This window comes from Coenobita brevimanus, chromosome 66, assembly GCF_032717465.1.
Source record: "Coenobita brevimanus isolate Jiangsu-jjx chromosome 66, ASM3271746v2, whole genome shotgun sequence".
Lineage (NCBI taxonomy): Eukaryota > Metazoa > Arthropoda > Malacostraca > Decapoda > Coenobitidae > Coenobita > Coenobita brevimanus.
The window spans coordinates 21,370,006-21,397,065 of record NC_137019.1 but is presented as its reverse complement, the minus strand read 5'-3'; the positions used below and the strand labels follow the sequence as shown (position 1 = coordinate 21,397,065).

At 41.0% G+C, this 27,060-nt stretch overlaps 1 protein-coding gene across 1 annotated transcript in view; it reads left to right on the top strand.

Moving 5' to 3' along the window:
* Window positions 1-1,796: 1,796 nt before the first annotated feature.
* Window positions 1,797-27,060, top strand: part of rod (kinetochore component rough deal) — a 471,351-nt gene continuing 446,087 nt past the window's right edge. Inside the window, exons 1-8 of the mRNA XM_080276726.1 lie at window positions 1,797-1,909; window positions 2,166-2,342; window positions 6,290-6,437; window positions 11,454-11,615; window positions 11,906-12,126; window positions 12,287-12,390; window positions 13,335-13,356; window positions 23,353-23,371. Coding sequence (XP_080132852.1) covers window positions 1,797-1,909; window positions 2,166-2,342; window positions 6,290-6,437; window positions 11,454-11,615; window positions 11,906-12,126; window positions 12,287-12,390; window positions 13,335-13,356; window positions 23,353-23,371 — 966 coding nt within the window. The remainder of the gene's footprint in view (window positions 1,910-2,165; window positions 2,343-6,289; window positions 6,438-11,453; window positions 11,616-11,905; window positions 12,127-12,286; window positions 12,391-13,334; window positions 13,357-23,352; window positions 23,372-27,060) is intronic.

The following is a 27,060-nucleotide window of genomic DNA, read 5'->3' as shown; positions in this document are numbered from 1 at the left end:
ACCCTACAAGTATCGTCCAATTGCTTTAACATCCTGTATCTCAAAAGTTTTCGAGTCAATTCTTAATAGAAAAATTTTAAAGCATCTTTCCTATCACAACCTTCTTTCTGATCGTCAGTATGGGTTCCGTCAGGGACGCTCCACAGGCGATCTTCTTACCTACCTTTCAGACACCTGGTCATCCTCCTTTCGTGACTTTGGCGAAAGCTTTGCTATTGCACTTGACATCTCAATGGCTTTCAGTCGAGTCTGGCATAAATCTTTAATTTCCAAACTGCCCTCTTACGGTTTCTATCCTTCTATCTGTGCCTTCTTCTCTAGCTTCCTTTCTGGTTGTTCTATAGCCGCTGTTGTAGACGGCCATTATTCTTCTCCTAGATCTATCAATAGTGTTGTTCCTCAGGGCTCTGTCCTATCACTAACTCTCTTCCTTTTATTCATCAATGACCTTCTGAGCTTTACATCTAACCCTATCCACTCATATGCTGATGACTCCACCCTTCACCTTTCCATTTGGTTCCCACAATGTCCATCTCAGCAGTTACTTCAACAAACAAGGGATGAGGCTATGGCACACCTAGTGTCTGACATGGCTCGTATCTCTGAGTGGGGTAAAAATAATCTTGTTGTTTTTAATGCAGCAAGGACTCAGTTCTTACACCTATCAACCCCACAAAATCTTTCACAGGTGTACCCAGTAATGTTTAATAATATTCAGCTTACTCTTGCATCATCCTTGAACTTGCTTGGTGTTTCATTTACTCGGGACTTGTCTTGGAAAGATCATATTACATCTCTTGTAAAATCTGCTTCCAGGAGATTGGGTGTGCTAAGCCAACTCCTTTCCTTCTTTACCCTGCACAATTGTTGACTCTATAAATGGGTTTTATCCGCCCCTTTTTGGAGTACAACTCTCATGTGTGGGGAGGTTCCCCACATACAGCTCTTCTCAATAGGGTGGAGTCAAAGGCTTTTCGTCTCATTATCTCTCCTCATCTTACTGGCTCCCTTCAACCTCTGTCTCTTCGTCGCACTGTTGCATCTTTATCTCTTTTCTGTCGCTACTTCAATGGTCATTGTTCCTCTGAACTGTCTGCATGGATTCCTCCACCTCTACGATGGGCGCGTAGTACCCGTCTAGCAGCAAACTCTCATCCCTTTTCTGTCCAACTTTCTAATGCAAGAGTTAACCATTACTCCCGGTCCTTCGTTTATGCAACAGGTCAACTCTGGACCTGTCTCCCTCTGTCTGTATTTCCTGCTTCTTATGATCTCCAATCTTTCAAACGCAGTGTGTCCAGGCATCTCGAAATGATCGGATCTTGAATTTGGCTCTCTCTTGTATTTTGTTTTTCTCTTGGAAGGAACAACAATTGCGGCCTCGTGGCCTTTGGTTCCTTCTTCCGTGCATTAAAAGAAAAAAAAAAAGAAAAAGAAAAAAAAAAAAAGATAACTACATGAAGTGAAAGCATGATGGTTGTCCCCATCTACCACCATGTTATGAAATTCTCCTGGGAGAGAAAGTTTATCATGGTAGGATATTTTTTCTGTTTTTGACATTTGAGTTTTTTACTTCCTGTTATCACCTAAATCCTGAACAGGAAAATAATGTTATTTGAAAACTACTTTTAATGAGCAACTCCCTACCCCCCCTTCCCCTGCATGACAAGGTAGAAATCACTCAAGTTGACAGTATTAACCCCTTGCCAAGCTGATTCCTTGTTAGGTAGTTTATCTCCCCTGAGTTGTTTTATAACCATTGTGAATTGTCCCTCATGAGGCTTGCAGCTTGGACCATGAAGACCTTCATTGTGCCTCATATAAGGCTTGCAGCTTGGACCTTGCAGACCTTCACTGTGCCTTCATATGAGGTCTGCAACTTGGTAAAGATTAAGAGGCTACCTGTCAAGTGTGTCTTAGTTTTTTTTTGGCATTTTAACTTACCTTTTATATAATGACCTTACAGGCATAGGTCAGTCACCTTTCCTTAAATGTTGTGGATTGTGTTAACCTTTTCTCAAGGCCCTGCACTTTGCATGGTTCAGAATGGCAGTAAGTGCTCCTGTTTGCCAGAACCCACCTTGCAGCTTAAAGTATGGTTTGTTTAGGCTCATTACTTTATGGTACTCTGTGTGTATTCTAGATGTAGTCATTGTTCACCACAGGTTATCAAAGTTGCTGATGAAGCGAAGGTTTAAGGAAGCTGAAGAGTTCTGTAGCCGCTTTAATTTGGACCTGGAGGAAGTTCACAAAGCTCGCACCAAGTACCTGTGTGACATAATGAATCCTTGGCTCGCATCTGTCAGCAACATTACCATCACTGATTTAACTGGCAGTGGAGAGTAAGAATCTGTAATGTTTTTTAGAACCTTAATAATATTGTAGGTTCATCATCATCATCATTGTCATTGATTATCAAGCATCATCGGTCAGTCATCATTAATCAGTCATCATCAGTCGGTCATCATTAATCATTCATCATTAGTCAGTTATTAGTCAGCCATCATCAGTCAGTCATCATTAATCAGTCATCATCAGTCAGTCATTGTCATCATCATCAATCAATGTCATCATCATTATCATCATTTACCATCAGTCTGATGTTTTGCACCCATTTAGTAACTGGATGACCATGACAACCACCTCTCTGATAACCCCTCTTGCATTTCCTTCTCTCTCACCAGCGTATACCATTGCTTCACTCCTCTGTCTTCTACATCACATGTCCTGCTTCTGTCTGCATTACCTTCAGTTCTGTTTTTAAATTTTTTTGCACCCTGTTTATTTATGTTCTGATAAAATATGGTCATATGGTCTCAGTGTATTTCTCTTTACAATTTCAGTTATTTCATATATCATTATTGTCATCCAAGCTTCCCTACCTAAGTTACATTACAAACTTTAAAATCTATTGTTTGATTCAGCAGGACGGAATTTTGGATACAGTCTATTGAAATGTAAAATCATAATGATAACTACGAGAAATCGTGTAATAAATAGTACAGAGTATTGTGAAGAGTAAATATTATGAAGTACCTTGCATAAGTAATATATCATCTGCATTTTTACATGTCTCCAAAAGAACTTTGTCTTCACATATGCATTCATTGTGTGAGGATGTGTTACATCATTCCCCCTATACAACATATAGATATTTTGGTAAGTGGGAATTTTTGGAAATAGGATGTTTGGATTTGGAAGTTTGTGCCATACTAATAAAATTCTTTTTATTTTCACTGCCCAACTCGATTATGCATATAACAATTCCAAAAAGGTTCTTTTCTACATCCTGTAAGTTAGACAATTTTCTTGTCACTTTCTGTCCAGGGTTTCATCATGAGTGTTGGTAGTGCAGTAATACCTCAATATACGATACCCCTAGATGCGATACCCCGGCTTAACGATGGGGGTAGAAATACCACCATACCCCACCTAACGATGGCCAAACACTGGTTTAACGATGGGTTTTTATTTTTATTTTTTTTTACCGATTTTGATGATATTTTAGTCTAAAATTGTGTGTTTAAGTTTATTTATAAACTGTTTTTAGACATAGAGAAATATGTTTTAGTCATTTTAGGGTACAGTTTACTAAGCTTGATTTTTTTCCGGACATTTGATAATTTTCAGATTTTATTTGTTGGTTTTACAGGTAAGCCCTTAATTCACGTGAGGGTTAGGTTCCCAGACCCTTCGCGTATGTGGTAAATTCGCGTATATGTTCTGCCCTTGTGTGCACATAATTACGCATGTCTATACGTATATTACATCTGAATAATACTGTTTATGCACTACATACACCTTATAAACTAGCATAAAGTATTAAAAACAACAAAAATGTAAGAAATTTAAAACTGAAACCTGACAAGCACAGGCGTAGGTGGAGACACTTCAGCAGTCTGGTGCACTAGCCCTCACTGCCTCCCGTATGCTACATTCTGCCTTCTTTATTGTATGAACAGTTGACTCATTCACCCCAAACATGCGGTTCCAAGACAGTTCACAGGCATAGGTGGAGACACTTTAGCACAGTCTGGTGCACTAGCCCTCACTGTCTCCCGTATGCTACGTTCTCCTTCTTTATTGTATGAACAGTTGACTCACCCCAAACATACGGTTCTGAAAAAATTCACCATCAAGTCAATTCATCGTCAAAACATGGACAATTCCCCGTCATTCTATTAATATACTTATTATTGATTAATTAATACTGTAATAACTAATTTTCAGGGGGATTTTATAACTCATATAAGTAAAAAACTAGTGTACTGTACTTGCTAAATTGGTATGTAAATAAATGACGGGGAGTCGTCGTGACGGAGAATTGTCGCCGACATTCCACCCTGAAGTTTGTCCAACACTTTAACTTTGTCAGTGACACCACTTTACCAGCCTGCTTTGGTGTGTTACCACATGCATCACTAGCACTACGCTTAGGCCCCATGTTGGCAGACAAGGCAAGCAATCACTGGAAGGCAGAAAAATAAGCCACAAATAACGATTCTTGATCTCGTGTCACGCATGATTCGACCGTCGGACTCAAACTGACTGTGTGGTGCGTGGTAGACTGACCTCCCAGGGTCCCACACACACATACACACACACACATACATATATGTGTGCACACGGGCAGCAGGTAGGCATTCTTTATATTTTATTTATTTCTCTTGTATATTGATATTACTTATTTGAATACTATAATTTTGCTTTAATTATTGTATGAAAAATTCGTGGATAACCGAAATCGTGTGAAAAAAGTTCGCGTGAATTTAGGGATTTACAGGTGTTAGGCTTAGATTAGCTTCCTTGACAGCAGCAAGGCCATTTAGATTGGCTTTAAACTTGTTTTGGGGCTCATTTGGGTGGGTTTTAGACTTGGTTTAGGAGGAAACCCAAGACTGATAAACACTCCACATTGCTGTACATGTTAAAAGTACCCTGATATACAATACCCCGCCTAACGATGGGGTTTTACCCAATCAAGTACATCGTTAAACCGGGGTATGCCTGTATTGCACTTTTGACATAGGGCTTTCTTCACCTTCATGCTAACCACCCACAGGTCAGAATACTACCAAGTTGAGTTACTCTTTTTCCCAGAAATGATCTCTCCTTGGTGTCACACACTAATTTACCAGGTGTGCACAGTAATATTCCCAGTTGTTTAAAACTATCAGTGTCCTCATGCACCCCACTCTACATTATTGCTCTATAATTTATCATCCATGACTTGTCCCTTCATTATCATCATCTGCTTGTGTCATTCCACTGAAAAATAAAGGCCTCTCCCACTTTTTTCTTCTCACATACTGGTCTACCTGAGGCTGCACCAACCAGTCCTTGTGAATCTCCATATCTTGTCATGATACCTTGTTCTTCTGTCTGCCTCTTCCTCTCACTCCATTTCAGGGCTGCAGTTCAGTCACCATGGTTTTCCTTCTGTTATTTATTTTGTGATGAATGTAACCTTCCCATACTCATTTTCACTTTTTGATTGTAATGGTTGCTGTATATCCTCTAGTGTCATATATTCCCTTATCGAGGAAGCTCTCTTTCTCTTTCCATATGAAACCTGACGTAATCCTTTCCATTCCTGTTTGAGCATTCTTGAATTTATATTCCAAGGATTTTATTTGACTCCATGTATCTGATAAGTAAGCTAGAAATGGAAGGACATAATTGATTATATAACCATTTTTTAGCTTGATGGTAATTGCTTATCTTTCATGCACAGTACTTGCTCTTTCAAAAGCCCTCCATCCCATTTCTGTTCTTCTTATGATTTCATTGCCATGAACTGCAACTGCATTATTAGCATACATTCAAGTTAAGCAATTGTTCTGTACATCAACTAACTTTAGTTCCACTCTAAAGCCTGCTGTATTATAAAAGTAACTTATGAGGTCTGGTGACCCGCAACATTCATCCTCCCCTCCCCCAGCAGTTAAGTTTGGTGTCATTTCTTCACTTTTCACCAGTTCAATTAAAATTTGGTCCATATGTTCCATGAGCAAATACCCTCTCTCTCTTTTTTTTGGGTGGGGGGGGGAGGTCAAAGGTTAAATTACAACAAACAAATTTTGATCCCATGTTTTGTATATTCTTTAATCATGATGGGAGTTTGCACAGAAATATGTCAGTGTCCTGCAGCTGTGTGATAAACCTGCATTCACTTGGAAATGTTGGCTCTCCTTAATAAATTATAGTAGTTTATATTTTAGGCAAGGCCATAGCCATAGTTGTTCAACTGATATATTATTGTTGAATGGCCTTGTTACATTATTTTCAGCCTTACTGAAGAATTGATACGATCTTTGAACATGATTCAAGATGCAGAGTTCGTAACTGCCCTGTGTATTGAAGCTCAGCTGCCAGATATTCCCACCACCAAGAAAATTCTTGGATATGCCAAGGAACGGCTTGCGAACACAACAAAGGTACTGTACAGTGATTATGTTATTAATTTCAATCAAAATGAAACTTTGAACCTTGGACTGGCTGCTAGGGGATTCACCATATTTAATGAAATTGTCAGACAGCTGCCAGAATATGAATCCTAATTGGAACACTGAAAGTTAACCCCTAACGTGCTAACAGGATTGATCGACCCTTTTTCAGGATTACGCAAGATACCGAATGTGATCGATTGAAGGGCCCAGGGAAAAACTGGGGAAAACATGCTCTGCCCCAGTTGTGACATAAGTCCCTTCCAACCAATCAGAACTAAGTGCTGAATAGGAGAGAAGGAGGGAGGGGAGGAATGAGGGAGGAGTGGGGTGGGAACGCATAGAAAACATGATTCGCACTGCCTGGAAGGGTAACTTTTTTCAACTTTGACGGGCTATAGCTCATGAACCAGTTGGTCTAAAATACTCTGGTTTGGGCATAAGGTGTGTAAATTCAGACTCTAAAACTTGGGCATGGCATTTTTTACTTCTGCAAAAGTCGAAAAGTCAGCTCCATATACGGATTTTCATGCCGGTTCGGTCGATCCAATTGCATCCCCTTGGAATCAACGGATTAAAGTTTATCGTTCTTGTTTCCTTCAGCACCATGTAGTAATGAATTCAGTTCCTTGTGGTTGGTTTTTAAAATGAATGATTATCATTACAGTACTCATAAAGTTGAAACTGGTTTTACCGTTTCACATGCACATAAAATGACAATGATTAGGTGGATGTGCAGTGCATCCTTGAATGCAAGGCCAAGGGGGGCAAGGTTTACTGTGAAAGAGTTAAATGGTGGGATGGGACTGGAGTGTACTCGTGTTGTGATGAGGAGAGGTACATTGCGATGGTTTGGGCATGTGGAGAGGATGGAGGATGACAATTGGATACAGAAAATGAGAAGTGTTAATGTTAGGGGTAAGATTGCAAAAGGTAGACTGAAAAAAAAACTGGGATGAGGTCATTGATTGTGACCCCAGGGATAAGGGATTGAATAGGGAGGCTGCCAGAGATTGAGCAGCATGAGCTGCCATTAGGTTTGTTTATAAAGGCTCTAACATGCAAGCATGTTGGAGCCTTTATGAACAAATTTAAATGAAACAGTGGGTGCATTCACAAACTCAGGAGTTGCCAGAGATTGCTGGGTAATTTAATTAGGAAGTCGGTCAACTACTCCCCTCTCACAGTCATATATTTTCTAAAATCCCTTCCATGATACTTAATGATGAAGAGTACATAATTCTTCAATACTGTAATCATTGGTTATTATACCAGTTTTCTGTATATGATTTACTAAGTAAAATACTGCAGAACAGTTACCAGAATGCATTAAACATCAAGTGGTGTGTTAGCGTTCATCACATATTATTCAAAGTCTTGCTACATTTTTAATTTGAAACGCTTGCCATTTAGTTATCAAAGAGATTAATGCTTAATCTGGCAATGGCTGAAGAGAATGTACCGACTATACATTATACAAAAGACGCAATTAATGAAGCCAAAATGTGTGAAGGCAAAGCCGCCAACAGAAATCCCAAGTACCAGTGTTTCCAGGAAGATAACAGCAAAATTTGGCATGGGCATGTGCATACAATCATCATCTGATTCATATAAATATTTTGCAGCTAAATAACTTCATGTTAGTATTATATACAGACATATATGTGTGAAAGTGTTATTTGATTCAAACTATAATAAAAGACATGACTGGAAATGTAAGTAATCAGTTTTAAGCTATGAAGAATATTAGTCCCGAAGTTTAGACGGTTATTTTTGTTAGTTTAGTGATTCCCGTCAAGTTTATCATATTGAAGCTTTATTTCCTCATTTTATTGTGTAGATATGTTAATGAAATTGTACTTATGAACAAAGTGATAAAGGAATCACTTACAAAATAGTAGTTTAGTTTAGCACATTTTTATTTTTCATATTAAGGTATCAGAGTGAAGATTGGCAGCTCTTGGGAGTTTGTGAACACGTCTATTGCACATGTTTAAAGAGTTATTATGACATTGGTTGTCCAGTGTACTTTGTATGCATGAGTGCAGTGTAGTATGAAATTTAAAAAAATGGAATATGTTATTGTAAGAGAATACACCAGGGTTGATTGTTGTGTGAGATGTGTTGTTCAAAGGAGTATACTGTAGTAGTAGAGTAACCCCAGTCTATCAGGCCAAGCAGACCCATCAACCACAGACAGGTAACATTCCTTCCAGGGCTATCCTGTACAGTACAGTGAACCAATACTCCCGTGCTGTAAACAACACCTTGCCACAGCCAGGCGTGGGTAAGAGTGTGGAGGTTTGGTTCCTAGATGGATTCTGCATTTGCATATCTCAACCAGGTTAACAGGAGCACCATAATAGGCTCCACATCACCCCCTTATTTGGTTATGTGGTTACCACATTAGGAGAAATACACTGAGGTGGTTTGGACATGTGGAGAGAATGGAGAATGAAAGACTGACTAAGAGGGTGTATGTAGGTGAGGTGGAGGGAGGGAGAGGGAGGGGTAGACCGAGGATGAGGTGGAGGGATGGAGTTGAGAGGTATATGAGGGAGGGGGGGGTGAGTTGGGGGGAGGGGAGTCAAATGGTGGGTGACAGAGTGACTTGGAGGCGTTTTGTCTGCGGCCATCCTTTGCGGGATTAGGACGTCGGTCTATAGATAGATAGATAGATAGATAGGTTACCACCCAACATTGTACAGTACTAACCTAGTATTTGATAGTTGAGTATATAATCAGTCAATCGAGTGTTCAAGCAAAAGTCTTACAGTCAAAGTCTTTTGATCTAGAATGCAGGAGACATTGGGAGTTTCAGATTATTGAAAATTCCAGACTGGTGGACAGGCCCTCTGAACACCCCCCCAAAATTAATGTAATAAATATAGTTGCAGTAATACAACTTTTTTCTCTTTTTCAACTTACCCATTAAGTATAGAGTAGTTGTAGGTGTGTTGCAGATGTATTACAAATAAATCCAAGGCATTAGTAGTGTAGTAATCCAAGTTAATCCAAGGGTTGTGGGAGCCATCACGAGTCACAGTACACGAGAATTCTGTGAAAATTCCGGGAGGAAACCACACTGGGAGAGGTACAATCATGCTCATGATTCCCTGAGACACCTGTGATGGAGGGTGTTTGGCCCGCTCTACTCTTACTGAACGACAGGTAGTTGAGTCAGATTGCCCTACCAACCAAGTGAAGCTGAAAATGGAACTGCTTCTTATAAACGAAAGATCATGAAAAAAAAGAGATGGGTGGGATATAAACAATAATGATGGACAGTATCATTGCACATATGATAATACAACATGGAATAATTTTACTGAGATAATTCCACCTACTATTGATTACATATTGCTTGAAAGATGAAGAGATATGTTATGTGGTTTGTTGTCCGTCATTCAACTCCCGAACAATTTGCTACGGACGTGTGATTAATGCGTTAGTAAATTCCTCTACACTGTACGGGTTTTCCTATTAGTTATTTAGCAACAGTAATTGCATTATAGAAAAGTATGGATATTTCACAATATCGTGGCTGTATGACCGAGTCCCTCTAAGTCGTCACACTGAGTGAATCACATAATAACTTTTCAATACTATATTTGTTACATGTGTCAGATGTTCTACCCTTGTTGTCAGTGATATTTGCACAACAAATAATGGTATCCAGGGGTACTGAGACAAACAAAGCAAGGATATTTACTACAGGGATAGGAAACCATTTCTCATTTCATGTAATAACACGAAAGAAACCCATAATGAAACGGTAACATGATTGTGATAACCCCCACAAATTACCTACAAGAGGATGGATAAAAAAAAAAAAAAACTTATTCCCCACACTATATATATATATATATATATGTAAAATGTGGTAGGTGGGGGCGCTCACCATCCACTCACTCGATGTAGAGCTGCTGTCAGGTGTCTGCCCTTTCCTCTCCTCCGTCCTTCTTTCCTTCCATCCTCTTCTGTCTTTCTTTCCTTCATTCTTTCCTGTTCCTTCTGCCTGTGGGTGACTCTACACTGAGTGACAAGCCAGATGGTTTCCTGTACACCACGAAACCATTTACTATGCTGGGTGGTAACCATATAACCAAATTTTGGCACCTGGTGGTTTAGTGGGTAATTATTGCGCTCCAGTCGGATTGAGCCAGTGAAGGTTTATATCCAAGGGGTGGTTGGGGCTTATTGCTCATGTAATGCCACTCAGGGATGAGTGAGGCTGGTCACTCTCATCTTAAATGTCAGGACCAACTGCCTAGCCCCGGGCTCATACGCTCCTTCTCGGACAATATATTATTGGGTGATGAATGGATAGATAATATATATACAGTATATGTATATACCTATAGTTGAAAAACTATCAACATGCGAATGGATTTCACCTTACTGCAGACCTCTCATGCCTTTTTTTGCTGACGCTACCCTGCATGCGTCCAGAGGGACGACTGTGCTTCAGGTTCTTGGTCGTATCCATACATCCAAGTCTCATCTCTAGTGATGAGAGTCTTCAGAAAGCCTAGATTGTAATTTGCACACTCCAGCATGTCTTGAGCAGCATTCATCCAAGAGAAGAGATCATGATGATTGCAACAAAGCATCTGCAGGAGATACCAAAACCGACTTTGAAAAATGTTTCAGGCACTCAAAAGAACTCTGGGCTACGTGTGTCAAATCAGAAGAGGCCTACTGTGAGGGGGATTAGTGTCTTAGGTCAACAAATTAGCTATTTATTTTTTTTTAGAACCTAAGGTTGGATACTTTCTGAACAGACCTCGTAATGGTTGCGAATTGGATGCACATACCCAGCTAAATACAAAAGTATCTTTTCATTATTGACTGCAAGGTTTTTGATATACTAACTCTTTGTTGTAACACCTCCCTCCCTCACTCACTCACTCACTCACTCACATGCATGCATGCACCATTTTTCAAAGGGAGGGAGGTTTAGCATGATAATGATAATGATGGTGATGATTTTTCTCCTAATTTCAGAGTGAGGAAGGTGATCAGTTGAGCAGCCTGATGCAGCGTGTTAGTGAGAGCAGCTATAGACTGCAAACATTTGAAACTGTATTCCCATCATCTGATATTCACCACTGGCTTGCTTTCTCTCACACAGACATGTTAGAGGAATTTACTGAACATCTCAGTAGGGTGAGTGCTTCTTGGGCGGGGGTGGAATAAATTAATAAAGGAATAAAAACAATTTGTGTCTAACATTTGTTCATTTCTTGTGTACTTTATTTATCTGTACATTCTGTTCGGCTTCTGTTCCATAGAAACACCAGCTGTACCCTGGCCAACATAAATAATGGGATTTCTTGATTGTAAGGCATCATTTGATTTTATTTGTCAGTTTACTTTAATCACCAGTATATTTTAGTTCTGTAGCGTTTAGTATAATGCAATGTGCTATTTCTCTCTCTTTTGATTGTTTATGACAGGGAAACTTGGATGTGGCCTCTACAGTGTGGCATCGGCACCAGTATGAATTTAGCCATAGGATAAGCCCAAAATGTGTTGCAGAGATACTAGAAGTTTTTCCTTGTAATATCCCTTCAACAGTTCAGTGTAATTGGTTGGCAAAAAACTTTTTGTCAGATGTTATTAGATATTGCCCCAGCTCGGTGGATATTATTGCAGCTTGGGCTGATGACAGAGTTAAGTGAGTATAATGTACAGTATTTTCACTGCATAATATTCTTAATGTATTGCATACTATACCACTTCATATATATATTGAAATATTAAGATACAGTGACAGTGCATGTTGCATAACCATGTTTTTTGTTTCAGTTAAGATGATTGTACTTTTCAACTTACAGGAACTTGGAAATGATTGAGAAAGCTACATGGCCAGTGAATGGACTGGAATTAGCAAACACCATCATATCAATTCTGAATAATGTTGGATCAGATTTCTTTGGAGGTTTGTACATGATTATGTTTTTTCTGAGTACAGTAATGAGTACAGAAAAAAAATTATACCCACTCCCATACTACCCCTTGTAAGTATAGATACCCAAGGCAAGGCTACAATTAGTCCTCAGCATGTTGGTGCCATAGACCCTTGCTTTACTGGACCCCATTAGACCAGATATGAGATGTAATGAACACTTTGAAGGCCTCCGGACAAACCTTTGGGCATAACGGATACCATCTGTTAAATGGGAAAAGCCACACGGATCTTCTGGACAACTCTGGGCCTACCAGATACTTTTTTCCATTTATTGTATAATGTGCATTAAATGGGATGTGTGAGACAGGCCTGTCAGATCACTCCCTGTGCACAGGGTGAATCAGAACACAGTTACTATGGCGACAGCTTTCCTCACCTACTTGAGCAAGATTAAAGAGGAGTGAGCAGGAAGCAGTGGTGCATTGGGCTATTTGGGGGCAATTTCCGGTAGGCCTGGACGGGACTGGAGGCTGTGGACACTGTACCACGTGTGGTCAGCCTCAGTCTTGCTGTGTCTTTCATTGTGTCAACATCTCCAATTCTGTGTCTTATGTCTCAAGTGTGAAAAATGTTATACGGTGGTGATTGTGAAAAATGGGCTTCTTGTAAGAAATCAGCTACCACCTCCACTACTGAGAAAGCAAAGAGGAAAATTATGACTATTGTAGAGAATTTGGAAGTGACTGAAGCCAATGAGAAAGATACAAGGAGGGGCGACCTCATTTGCAAGTATGGCATGAGGTTGACCCTGAATGACATCCTTAAAGCCAGGGAAAGAACAAAGGAGGCTATGAAGATAATTGAAGGCATGGGAAAGGGTGAGGATGTGTTCAGGAGCAGGAATTAGCCCAACATATGGATGTGAGACTATGGTGTGGCATGAAAATGAAAAGTCAAGAGTAAGAGCAGTGGAGATGGGACTGCTGAGGAATGTGTGTGGAGTACAGAGGGTGGATAAGATGTGGAATAATGTGATTCGTGAAAGATGTGGAGTGAGGTAGTTGGTGGACATCAAAATCAAAGAGAGTGTACTGATATGGTATGGACATGTGGAGAGAATGGATATCAAGAGAGTGGTGAAAAAGGTGTATCTGAGGGAATTGGAAGGAGGGAGGAAGCAAGGTAGGCCAAGGAGAAGGTGGATGAGTGTGTGAGGAAGAGAGGTTTGGAAGTCGGTGAGGCTAGGGAACTGACAAGAGATCGAGCTGGCTGGATGAATGTTATGAGGAGAAGTGCATGATCAGGGATTTGGCACTTCTTTTTAATGTGGCAGCATCCGAATTTACTGAGTCAGATACATTTATGTAAAGCTACAGAACATGGTGAATGTTTTTGATGTATCCGATAGCGCTAGGATTCCAGGGGCTTGAATGATGAGTGAACGGAAGCATGGCCCATCGGACTGGGTAAATTTGGGCTGTCTGGACATTGCTACGCCTCACCCTGCCCTAGGGTGGGAAAGGAGGTCCGGATGATGATGAAGAAACAGGACAAAGCGATGTATAAATAGTACATGCAGGAGTGAGCTGAGGGTGCCCCTGTGCGTCTCCTAGACATCCAGCATGCAGCACAAGAGCTTACTGCTTACCTTGGAGTCAGATATTTCATGTAGTGATGACTCTCAGTGGAGGTTTAGGAAGTGCCATGGCATCATTATCAAGGCCGTAACTGTGGAGATCCGAGACCAATGTTGATACTGTGGAGCTGTTCGTCCAGCATCTTCGACAACTGATGGAGAACAAGGACCAGCTTGAGTTCCAAATTCACAATGCTAATGAAACGGGGCTCTTCTGGCATGCTCTTCCTCAAAATACCAAGGCTTTGAAGGATATTGGTAGCACTCAATTGCATTAGACAATGAAGGAACATTTCCACATTCTAGGCACGGGATTCAGCTGTACAGCCTCCAGGACCCCAGCCCCAGCATCTCAGGACTTTATACCAGATGTGTCTCCAGAGCTGTCAGAAACCATCTTTGATGAAAATGACAATGAGTAACAGTTAAATCAGTCTACAGTATATGGGAAGAGTGGGAGCAGTCAGCATCCATCCATACAGTTACACTGTACAGTCAGCCAAACAAGTATCACACTGCTGGGGCTCGATGGATGTGAAAATGAGCAAGTTCTGCAGACACACATGGATCTTTTACATGGTGCCTCAAAAATATAGCACCTAATGTGTGAATTTTTATGCAAAAGATGGAGTTTGTATTGTTGTGAGTAACAGATGGAAGGAGAATACAGTCACTACTCGTTATACGATGGGGTTACGTCAGGTCATACCTTAACGTATAATGAATTTATTGTTAATCGGGAGGTTGAAATACATTATAAAAGGGGGGTTACGTCAACTCAACTTCCCAAAGTCACCTACCCAAGACTGAAACAAAAATGACAACCCACCTTAATCACCTCCAGTGTTGATCCAAGTTATCTTCAAAACCAAAACAAACACTATCACACCAATACAGGCAGTGGTACTCATATACAGTAAATCGTTGCAACAACACAACAATCACTTGCGTAACGTTGGCCTGGTGCTACACGATGTATAGGCCTACTGTAGCACGATGCTTGGCTAAGAGGTGACGATAGCTGGGGAGCACACTTGAAAGAGTGGAAAAGACAGAGCTTTGAAGGGGTGGTGGGACCGCAACTGAACCAAAACAATGCTCTGCACACTGGGGCTGCCATCTTGCCTGAGACAGGCAACGGTTGCCTTGCGTGTGGCGCACACATGAAAGAGTGGAAAAGACAGGGCTTTGAAGGGGTGGCGGGACCGCAACTGAACCAAAACAATGCTCTGCAAGCTGGGGCTGCCATCTTGCCTGAGACAAGCAATGGTCGCCTTGCATGTGGCTGGCGCTTCGTACAAAATTTTCTGAGGGCAATATCATTATAGCAGGAAATTCATTGTAAATCGGATTTTGGGGTGGAACTTATCTGTTATCATTGTAGCAAATTATTGTATATCGGATCAACGTATAACAAGTAGTGACTGTATAAGAGAGTATGGATCAGTTGGCTCAAGGATTGTGTGGGTAAAATTGAAAGGTGGACTACAAATGTGGATGGTTGTGTATTTACCTATTTGTAGTATACAGGAATTGAGCAGTGCTCGTGTTGTCCTGTCTCCATATCCACATTTATCAAGTCTACCTTTACACACATGAATGTTTTTCTCATGCACCACCTCTTTGTCTAAGTCGTTCCAAATATTTAAGAATATACCTAATTGTGATATACACGGAATGTACTATGCTCGTGGGTTTCCGTCGCTGTTTCTCAATAAGTCGAATTTAACTTTAAACTCGTTTCAGTTTTTAGACTGGACGATCTCTTTGTCCAGGCTATTCCATAAGTCTATACTTCTGTAAGGAAAGCTATATTTCTTGATATCCTTCAAGCAGCTTGACTTTTTCAATTTCATTCCATGTCCTCTTGTTGCTTTCTTATCCCATACAAACAGGTCTTCTTTGTCAATTTTATCTACTCCCACCATGGTCCTGAACACCGCAATCATGTCTCCCCTCTTTCTCCTTTCCTCTAACGAAGGCAAATCCAGTTTTTCCAGCCTCTCTCTGTATGACAGGTCTGTCAGACTGGGGACCATCTTGGTTGCTGTTCTTTGTATTCTCTCAATCTTGTTTATATCTTTCTTTTTGTGTGGGCACCACACTACCGCTGCATATTCTAACCTGGGGCGGATCATGGCCACTATCAATTTTTTCATCATTTCCTCATCCATACAGTATAATGAAATGCTACTCTTATGTTAGTCAAGAGCTTATAAGTCTCTCCAACTATCTTGTTAATGTGCTTTTCTGGTGACAAACTATCTTGGACCAGCACTCCCAAATCTTTCTCTTCTCTCCTTTTTGTGATTAATTCATTACCCAAAAAATAATTCAGTGATGGTCTCCTGGTACTTTTACCCATTTCCAATATTTTACATTTCTTTACATTAAATTTCATTTCCCACGTCCGGCTCCAATTGTGTATCCTATCCAAATCCTCCTGCAGTATTTTACAATCCTCCTCAACCTCTATCTTCCTCAAGATCTTTACATCATCAGGAAACAGACTCGCATAACTGTTCACTCTATCTACCATATCATTTACGTAAATCAGGATCATTACTGGCGCCAACACTGAGCCTTGAGGGACTCCACTTGTTACTTCCCTCCATCCAGACATCTTTTCCTTTATTACTGTCCTCATTTGTCTGTCTCTCAAAAAGTCTCTCATCCATTCCAGAAGTTTCCCCTTTAGTCCTCCTATATATTCTAGTTTCCACATTAGTCTCTTATGAGGTACCTTGTCAAAGGCCTTCTCTAAGTACACACAATCCACCCAACCATCTCTCTCCTGTACCACATCAATCGCTCTTGAGTAAAAGCTCAACAAGTTTGAAACACATGACCTTCCACTTCTGAATCGAAACTGACATTCAGCCAAAATATTCATCTCTTCCAGATATTTTATCCATCTGTCTTTCAGGATTCTCTCACACAATTTTGCGACCATGCTGGTTAGAGACACTGGTCTATAATTCAGGGGTTCTTCCCTGTGTCCTCCCTTGTAAATTGGTATCACATTTGCCCTCTTCCATTCTTTTGGCACTTTCCCCTCTTCCAGTGAGCATACAATTAAGCTGTGAATTTTATCTGCCAGTTGTTCTCTACATTCCTTCAGTACCCAATTAGAAATTCCATCAGGTCCTGGGGCTTTCCTTACATCTTGAGTTTCCAGTAATTTATACACTTCCTGCACCTCCACTTTTATCTCTTTCATCACCGGAACATTTCTAATCACTCCCTCCCCTTCCACAAGCTCCTTTTCTTTAGTGAAAACTGACTGGAAACGTTTGTTCATTATTTCTGCTTGCATTGCCGCATCCTTAAAGACCTCTCCATCTACTTTCAGCTTGGTGATTCCTTCCTTTTGTTTCAGTTTGCCATTAACAAATCTATAAAACAGTTTGGGTTCATCCTTGCATTTGTCAATTATACCTTTTTCAAAATTCCTTTCTTCTTTCCTGCGTATTCTTGTGTATTCGTTTCTTGTTCTTTTATATTCTTCCTTTGTTCTGTCGTTACCTCTCTTTCTCCAATTGTTCCACGCCTTATCTCTCTCTTTTTTGGCTATCATACACTTTCTATTAAACCAATCCTTTTTCCTGTTTTCTTTCCCTCTTACTCTTGGTACAAATTTTTCCACTCCCAAATTATAGAGGTCTAGAAAGATATCCCACTTCCTCTGTATCTCTCTTGTTTCTCTGAATTTTCTCCAATCCGCATTTTCAAAAAAGTTTCTCAATCCTGTAAAATTTGCTTTGCCAAAGTTGTATCTTCCCTGTCTATGAAGCTCGTCTCTTGGCTCGACGTTTCCTGTTAACATCTGGAACTCAATGACCACGTGATCACTTTTTCCCAAAGGACAGAGATATTCCAATGATTCTATTACATCGGGTTCCTTGGTGAACAGTAAATCTAGCCTTGCTGGTGTGTCCTCACCTCGAAACTGTGTCTCTTCTTTGACCCATTGCGTCATCACATTATTCATTATTATATTTAATAACATAGTGCCCCACGAATCCTCGCCGCCTCCCGAGTACCATTCCTCCCAGTTCACCTCTTTACAATTAAAGTCACCCACCAAAATTATATTATTGCTTTTCTCAACTATTTTTTGCAAGTAGCTAGCCATATCTGACAACATCTCATGGTATTCATCATCCTTCCATGCTCTCGTCTTTGGGGGAACATACACTACCGCCATATCTCTCTTAACATTCTCTCCAGTTTCTAATTTCATACATATCACTTCAGCCCTGCCTTCTCCCATTTCCACAGTGTCTACATTTATGTTGTTCTTCACTGCTATCATCACTCCTCCTCCCTTTTTTTCTTTTCTGTCTTTTCTCCACAGTTTGTATTTACCATCTCCCAAATGAACATCAATATCTTCTCTTAATTTGGTCTCTACAAAGCACATGACATCAGGTTCATGTTCTCTCGAGAAATCATTAATTTCGATCCTTGTCGATATGAAACCATCAACATTAGTATATATCACCTTCAAATTATTTTTCTATCTGTCTATCTATCTATTGCCAGACGCCTGAATCCCGTTTGGGGTGGCCACAAACAAATCGCCTCCAAGTCGCCCTGTCCCCCGCCGTTTCACTCCCCTGCTTCCAACTCACACCCCCCTCTCTCATATACTTCTCCACCCCATCTCTCCATCTCATCCTCGGCCTCCCCCTCCCTCTTTCCCCCCTCCACCTCACTCACATACACTCTCTTCGTCAGTCTTTCACCCTCCATCCTCTCCACATGGCCAAACCACCTCAGTGTGTTCCTCATAACGCTTTTATTTTTGACATTATTAATACCCTCTTCTCTCCTACTCTCTGTCCGTACCACTTCCTCAACTTCTGATCTTTCACAACCATCCCCCCTAGTTTCCTTCACTTCTATTTCCTTAAATACCATTTCCTTACTTTCATATCCAATACTCTCCAAAAAAAAGTATTACGTTCTTCCTCTGTCCTCTTATCATTTTTTTCCTTTACTTCTTCCTTTAATGATTTTAAAACTTCTCTTTCTTCTTCATTCAGATCTTTTCTTATTATAATATTTTCCATCCCCGCCTCTTTGCTTAATTTCCAGGTCACTTTAAGTATCTCATTTATTACACTTTCTGATGTAAACTTGACTCGCGTTGGTCTTGTTTCCCCTTTCTTATAAGGCCCTATCCTCCTTACTTCCTCAATTTCTATTACCCACTTGTCTCCTTCGGGGTCAATCTTGCCTAATATTCCTCTCACCATGTTCGTGTCTCTCTCGAGTCTTGCGAACCTAACCTTTTCTTCCTCTTCCCTGTTTCCAAATACTACCACACATCTGTTCCTTTCTACAGTTTCTCTCACTATTTTCTCTTTTTTCTTCAGTATTTTCACTACATTTTCTTCCATTTCTTTCTTGTTCATTTCCCTTTCTTCCTGGATGATCTCTCTTAAGCTGACCACTTCTTTCTGTTCTTCTTCTACGTGTGCCCACTTTGCCTTATGTTCTTCTAATACATTACTCACCTTCTCCTTTTTATTAGTACTCTCTTCAAGTTTCCTCCTCAGTTCAACATTTTCCCTCTTCAAATTCCTAATCTCTTCATTGGCTGTTTCGTTGGACTGGATTAGACTCTGTATGGTGGTTTCCGTATTTCCTGATACATCCTTTATCACTAGATTCTCTACTTTTTTTTCGAGTTCACTAATCCTCATAATTAATGTTTTCACCAGGTCCATGACATTGGTATTAGCATCAAATCCTTGAAATTCCATTCCCTCATTGTTTACATTTTCGGCCATGTTTAATGTAAAGTACCTAAACAGCTGTTACCGAATAAGCCACAAACATTCATGTATACTATTGCCAACAAATCTTTACATTTTTGGTAGTCTACTAACTTTCATTGTTTTAAATTTAAAGAAAGACCCTAGGAGACAGGACAGACAAAATTCCTGAAACTATTCAAGGTTAGGAGCGATGCCTGGGACGTCCGCTCTCTCCGGCTGTTCGTGTGTGTGTGTGTGTGTGTATGTGCAAACACAAGATCATGCAAGCAGAGTGAGAGAAGAATTCTGGACAAATGTGGAAGCGTGCATGGAAAACTTTGAAAGGAATGAGAGAGTGTTTTTGATTGAAGATACTATATGAATGGAAAAGTAGGGAATGGGAAGGTGGATGGAGTAGTTGGTGAGTTCGCTGTGCCTGCAGAGGTGGATGAGGATGGCAGTGCTTTAGTGGACATTTGTGCCGGTAGGGGGTTGGTGATAGTCAATACCCTCTTCAAGCACAAAACGATCCATAGGTATAAGTGGCAAGTGATGAGAAGGGTGGCTGGTGAACTGAATGAACGGAAGGCAATGATTGATTGTGTGTGAGTAGATGAAAGGATCAGATGGTGTGTAATGGATACAAGAGTATATAGAGATTGGGGGAGTGGACTTGCTGACCACCACCAAGTGGTGGTCAGAATCAAGGTACAAATGAAATGGAGAAATAGAAGCAGGGAAGGACAGGAGGAGGTAGTTTGTACAAGGAGAGTAGAAAAGCTAAAAGAGAATGGAAAAAGGCAGAACTTAAGAGGGAAGTGGAGGAGCGATTGGGTAAATATGGATTGGAACAGATGGGGGACGTGGAAAGTGTGTGCAAGATATTCACAGAAGAAATCTGTGCAGCATGTGAGGTGGTGTCTGGGATGAAGAGAAGACGAAAGGTGGTGCAGGTAACAGCATGGTGGAATGAAGAGGTGAGACAGGCTGTGGCACAAAGGAAGAAAGCATATAGTGAGTGGATGAGAAACAGGGGCATGGAAGAAGTTGAGAGACAGAAGAGAGAGTTATATGTAGAGAGGGAGAGAGATGAAAAGATTAGTAAGAGGGTAAGAAAATGTTCTGGAAGGAGGTAAGGAGAGTTAGACAGGGTGGCAAAGAAGTTAGTTGGGAAGTGAAAGATAAAAGTGGTAGATTACTAGAGGAGCAGGGAGAAAAAATGAGCTGATGGAGGGAACACTTTAAGAAATTGTTGAACAAAGAGAATGAAAGTAATGTGAGTGTAAGTGGCTGGGAGACTGATGGATGTGAGAAGAGAGGAAGAAATCAGTAGGTTGGAAGTTGTGTAAGCAATGAAGAAAGTTAAAATGAGGAAAGCCCCAGGAATTGATGAAGTGTGTGGTGAAATGCTGAAGCATGGGGGAGAAATAGTAGTAGAATGGATGTGGAAGATGTGCAGATTGGCCTGGGAGGAAGGTAGAATCCCAGAGGATTGGAAGTCATGTATAATTATTCCCCTGTACAAAGGGAAAGGGGAAAAAGAAGTGTGTGGTAATCATAGGGGCAATTGTCTTCTTAGTGTAATAGGAAAAGTATATAGTAGGATACTTACTGACAGAGTTAGGGTAATAACAGAGGAATTAGTTGGAGAAGAACAGGGAAGTTTTAGGGAGGGAAGAGGTTGTGTAGATCAGATATTCATTCTTAGATCTTTAGTGGAAGAGTTTCTAGAAAAGGGAAAGAAGTTGTATGCGGCCTTCATGGATTTGGAGAAAGCATATGACAGGGTGGATAGACAAGGATTGTGGAAAGTATTAAGAATATATGGAGTAGATGGGAAGTTGTTGAATGCCGTGAAGAGTACGTATGAGGGTGCTAAGGCTACAGTGCATGTGGATAGTGAATTGAGTGAATTTTTCTTGAAGGTTGGATTGAAACAGGGATGTGTCATGTCTCCATGGTTGTTCAGTCTGTATATGAGTGGGATTTAAAAGAGATACAAGGTAGGGGAGTGGATGTAGGAGCAGCCCTAGTGAGAAAGAAGGCAGTGTTTGGAAACTCCCTGTAGTGTTGTTTGCAGATGATACTGTGTTGTTAAGTGAAGTCGAAGTGGAGCTGCAAGGCTTAGTGGATGAGTTTGAGGGAGAGTGTAAGAAACGGAATCTCAAGGTGAATGTAGGGAAGAGTAAAGTGATGGTGTTTTGAGATAAGTGAAGTCAGTGAATGTACCGTGAGGTTGGATGAGGAGGAAATGAAAAATGTGAGTACGTTTAAGAACTTGGATAGTGTGATGAGTAAGGATGGAGGTTTAAAGGATGAGGTGCATGAAAGGGTACAACAAGGAAGAAAGGTTGCATGTTCCTTGAAAGCAGTAATAAGAAACAGGGAAGTGAGCATGGAAGTGAAAAAGTTACTACATACAGTATTGTTATACCAACTTTACTGTATGGAAGTGAAGCTGGACCTTATTGGAGGGACAGAAGTCAAGAGTGAGAGCAGTGGAAATGAGATATTTGAGAGGTGCCTGTGGAGTCACATGGAGAGACAGGCTGACAAATGAGGAAGTGAAGGAGCTTTGCGGTGTGGATGTGATGGGACGAGTTAGGAGAAATACTTTGACGTGGTTTGGCCATGTGGAGAGGATGGCGAGTGAGATACTGACAAGGAGAGTGTATGTGAGTCAGGTGGAGGGGGGGGAGAGGGAGGGGGAGGCCAAGGATGAGATGGAGGGATGGAGTGGAGAAGTATATGAGGGAGGTGGGTGTGAGCTGGAATCAGGGCAGTGAAATGGCTGGGGACAGGGCGACATGGAGGTGATTTGTTTGTGGCCTCCCCTTACGGGATTAAGGCATCCGGCAATATATAGATAAATAGAATAAATGCCATGAACAATATTTGCACATATAATCAAAGGGTGGCCTTTATATCATAATAGTTCATCCATGTTTCAGAATGATAATTGCAGTAAGATTACCGATATTTTTTTTGGTTGACAATACTGTACATGAGTTTCCTACCCTTTTTACCCTAACCTGACCTTCTTCCCCTCATGACTGCTGAGTTGTTATAATAGGCTGTAGTAATACAGGGCTACCCCAGTTTTATGATGGGATGCATTAAGAAAAATTTTTTGCTAGGTTGGGTATCGTATAGTGGGGCAGATCTAACATGTAAAGTATAGGGATGTGTTTTTGAGCCATGGGATTCCTCCCCAACCAAGTTCTAAACCCACCCAAATGAGTCCAAAAACAAGTTTATAGCCATATTACATGGACTAACAGCTGTGAAAAAAGCTAACCTAAGCCTAAAACCTATTAAAACTAACAGATAAAATCTGATAATAGGTCAGGGGTAGGCAAGCGTATGAGAGATCCCTAATCAGTGACGGGTGGTGCGAGAAGAATGATGTGAGTGCACACAGGGTGAGTGATGGGTGCAGAGGCTGCGCAAGCGTTTCTGCACATTCTGTCAGGCAGGTAGGCTCAGCTGGCCATGGAGTGCGTGGGATTCAAACTTTTAGCCGATCGCCCCCTGACAATACCTCCCAGGATCCATCGCTAAAAGGGGGGAAGGGGGGTAAGTCTACGATAGGAGGGGTAGGGTGGTATTTGTACCCCTATCACCTGTCCAGGGTATCCTGTAGCAGGGTGTCAAAAAGCAGGATATCGCTGTATTGTGCTAGTCATGAAAAAATACTTTGACAAGGATTTGAAAATATGGGCCAAGTTAGTGTAAAATGGGTATAGTTTTCATTTTTAGAGCTAGAATATGCTATTTTACTCATTTACTTACAGTAATTCACTGTTCTGGATAATCTGCTTTATCGGATCAGGCTTTCCCCCAGTAGTCCCGATATAACGAGGGTTCACTGTACATGAATGGTCTTGCAGCATTACATGATTAGAAAACCTATAGCTACATATAAATTGTGCACAGGCTTTCACACTGCCTGGTGTCTCAGATCACTAGTACCAGTTTAGTATTGTTTATGTCAAACTGACAACCAATCTGCAAAATTGACTGACAATTCTGCACCTGAGGTAGACCCATTGCTAGTGCACAAGTTAATTGATTTCTGTGCAGATGATAGATGACATATACCTGTACCACAGATGGGTCATTAAGGTTTCCAACAGTTGATGAATAAATTTTGATGTGTGACTTTTGTCGCCAATGAATGGTTCATATGTTTCTCCATTAATAAAGTTATATAACTGTCGCTGCCATGTCATGTGCCACTAATGTCATATCAGTACTGTCAAGTAATGTTGTCATGTCTTGTTAGTGTTGTTATGTATCATCGCTAGTCATGTCATGTTATGGAGAAAATGTACATTTTGCCACACTGTTCTGTGATGTCACAATGGCAACTTGTGTGTGTGTGTGTGTGAGAAAGAGAGAGAGAGAGAGAATCTTTATGTTCAGTCTTGTCTTCCTTATGTGATATATTTGCAGCATTGGGGAAGAGGTAGCTCTGATTAGTAACTCACTTTTTTGTATCAGTTCAGTGATTTTGTGATTAGTGTGGTAAAAGATTTATGGTGTATATGGGGTCAAATAATTAATGCCTGCCAGAAAGATAGGCTGTGCCTAAATTCATGGCGCAAATCAACACCACCATCTTTTTTTGTGCATCCCAGGCGGGCAAGCAGTGATTCATACATCTGCAGTGTAGTGGAATTGTCAGTGCTGCTTGAAAGCCCCCACATCCTCGCTCAGGTGCCTTTGTGAACTAAGGGGGAGGATTAGTGGTTTTGAGCTCCCTGAGTGTGGCCATATTTTTAGTGTTACGCCCACTTTCGCTGTGGCTTGTGCAAACTATGGGCAAGAAAAAGAACCCATTGAGGAACCAAGTATTTTCAATGGTAGCCTTTCGTAAGGCAAGAAGAGTGTGAACAGAATTTCAAAATAGTGTGTGTGAGTGAGCGTAGTGTGCAACAGTGGTTGAAGAAGTTCAGTAATATGGGCACCAAGGCCATGCCAACCCACATGCGGCCTCCAAGGTGATCTTTTTCTACTTTTCCGTGTACCTTAACAGTGTTAAAAAAAAAATAATAATATTAATATACGTAGTACACATCTGACAGCTCAGGAATTAAAAGGGGGAAAAAAAGAAGTGTCTCACTTGGTAATATGTTACCGAGAAAAGTGCAGCAGTTACTCCATTTTAAGCTAAAGTGCCACTGCCATCAGCCTCTCAGGAAGCTGCTGGGAACCTGTGCACAGAGGAAGCGTGGAGTCATGTTTTATAAGAGGTATGGGAATTGAGATGTGCCATTCTGGTGGTGAGTGTTACGGTCTGATGAGGCTACATTTTTAGTGACCGGGAATTGTGTGCATGTGGGTGGGGGAGGGGGGGGGATTATCACCGGGCAGGCAGCAACCCACTTGGCCCCATACTGTACACACTTGCAGTACAGTTAAGTTCCCTGGCTTAGTGTTGGTTTGAGGCGTTTTTCCTACCACGGTTTGAGGTGCTTGTATTCTTCCCCAGGAATGAAACTATGAGCCATCGTAAGTACCTTGACCGTCTTCATGAATAGCTCCCTTCCTCTTTCAACATGTGTTGTACTCGTGTTTTTATGCAGGATGGTACACCCTCTCACACAGCCAGAAGTGTTACCCAGTTAAGGGACTGTGAGGTGAAGTACATTAGTGACTCGCCAGGCAGTTTGTCAGATCTCAGTCGAGTAGAAAACATTGGCCATTATTAACTCACATCCTTCGGGGGGGTTTAAACAGCGCACTGTATCTTTGTACTGGTATATTTGTTAAAATTGGACCTCTTGAGACACACATATCTGAGCAATCACGCCCACCAAGAACAGTCATTTAACTACCAAAATACTTATCAGTACTTCCTCTTTCCAGTGTAACTTCCCCTAGACTGTTAGGTGGAGTCATTAAGGAGCACAGAGGAAGAAAAATGAGATAACTTTTATTTGCATAGAGGGGCTGTGTTCAGGTGCGTGTGGTGGCTACAACCTCAGCTGGCTGCCATGTTGCTGTTCCCTCGCACTGCTGTGCTGCCTCCACAGATGTTACCCCAGCTGCGGAACATGTTTCTTTCCCTTGTACTTTATATGTGGTGCCTACCAATACGGTTGTTATTCCAGCTGTTCCAGTGACACTGCCTAATGGTGTAGAGGAGGCGATCAATCTTACAAACACAGTAAAAGTCCATTAATCCGAATGGCAGTGGACCGAGGATCATTCGGATGATCAGATTTTCGGATTTTTGGGTGGGACCCCTAAGCCACGTAATTTCATGTTTAAACTGAAATTTTACCGAATGGATCACTTTTCTTTCATTCATAATACAATATGGCACATATTAACATTACGTATTACACAAATTTTTTACTTAATAATGTATTAAGAGTCGTCATACAGCACGAGATAGGTTATGCAAAACCTCGTGGAAAATTGATTTTGTGCTAAAACATGACATATACTGTATTTACATGTAAAATAGGGGGTTAGGTTCAAGGAGCCTCATATTTTTTGTTAAAAATATTTTTAAAGATAGATTATTACAAATACAACTGCTTTATGGCACTGAAGACAGTGTATTTACATACGACCACACCGACTGGACACATCAGTGCATAGCTACTCCATTCTGATGATAGGAAGCGTTATGAGGAACACAATGAGGTGGTTTGGGCATGTGGAGAGGATGGAGGGTGAAAGACTGACGAAGAGAGTGTATGTGAGTGAGGTGGAGGGGGGAAGAGGGAGGGGGAGGCCGAGGATGAGATGGAGGGATGGGGTGGAGAGGTATATGAGAGAGGGGGGTGAGAGTTGGGAGCAGGGCAGTGAAATGGCGGGGGACAGAGCGACTTGGAGGCGATTTGTTTGTGGCCACCCCAAACGGGATTGAGGCGTCTGGCAATAGATAGATAGATTTCTTGATGTAGGTGGTTTGTGGGTGTAGTAGCTGGGCAGCCTGTGAGTATTTTTATGACCTTGTTGTGTATCGTCTGTAGAGTGTTGTAGTGTGTTTTGATGAGGTTAGAAGCCCAGGCAGGGCTTGCATAATTCATCACTGAACATATGTATTGTTTGTATACTGTGGTGGTTGTTTCTTTGTTGTTTCCGAATGTTGTATGGGCAAGTGACCTCAAAGCATTGAGTCTTGTTGTTATTTTATTTTTAATGTTTGTGATGTGTTGTTTAAATGACATTGATGTGTTGTATGTTACTCCAAGGATTTTGGGTGGGTGTGTATATGTAGTAGGGGAGTGTTGTTTATGGTGAGGTGAGGGATGTGACTGTGTTCTGCTGTCTAATTTGTAA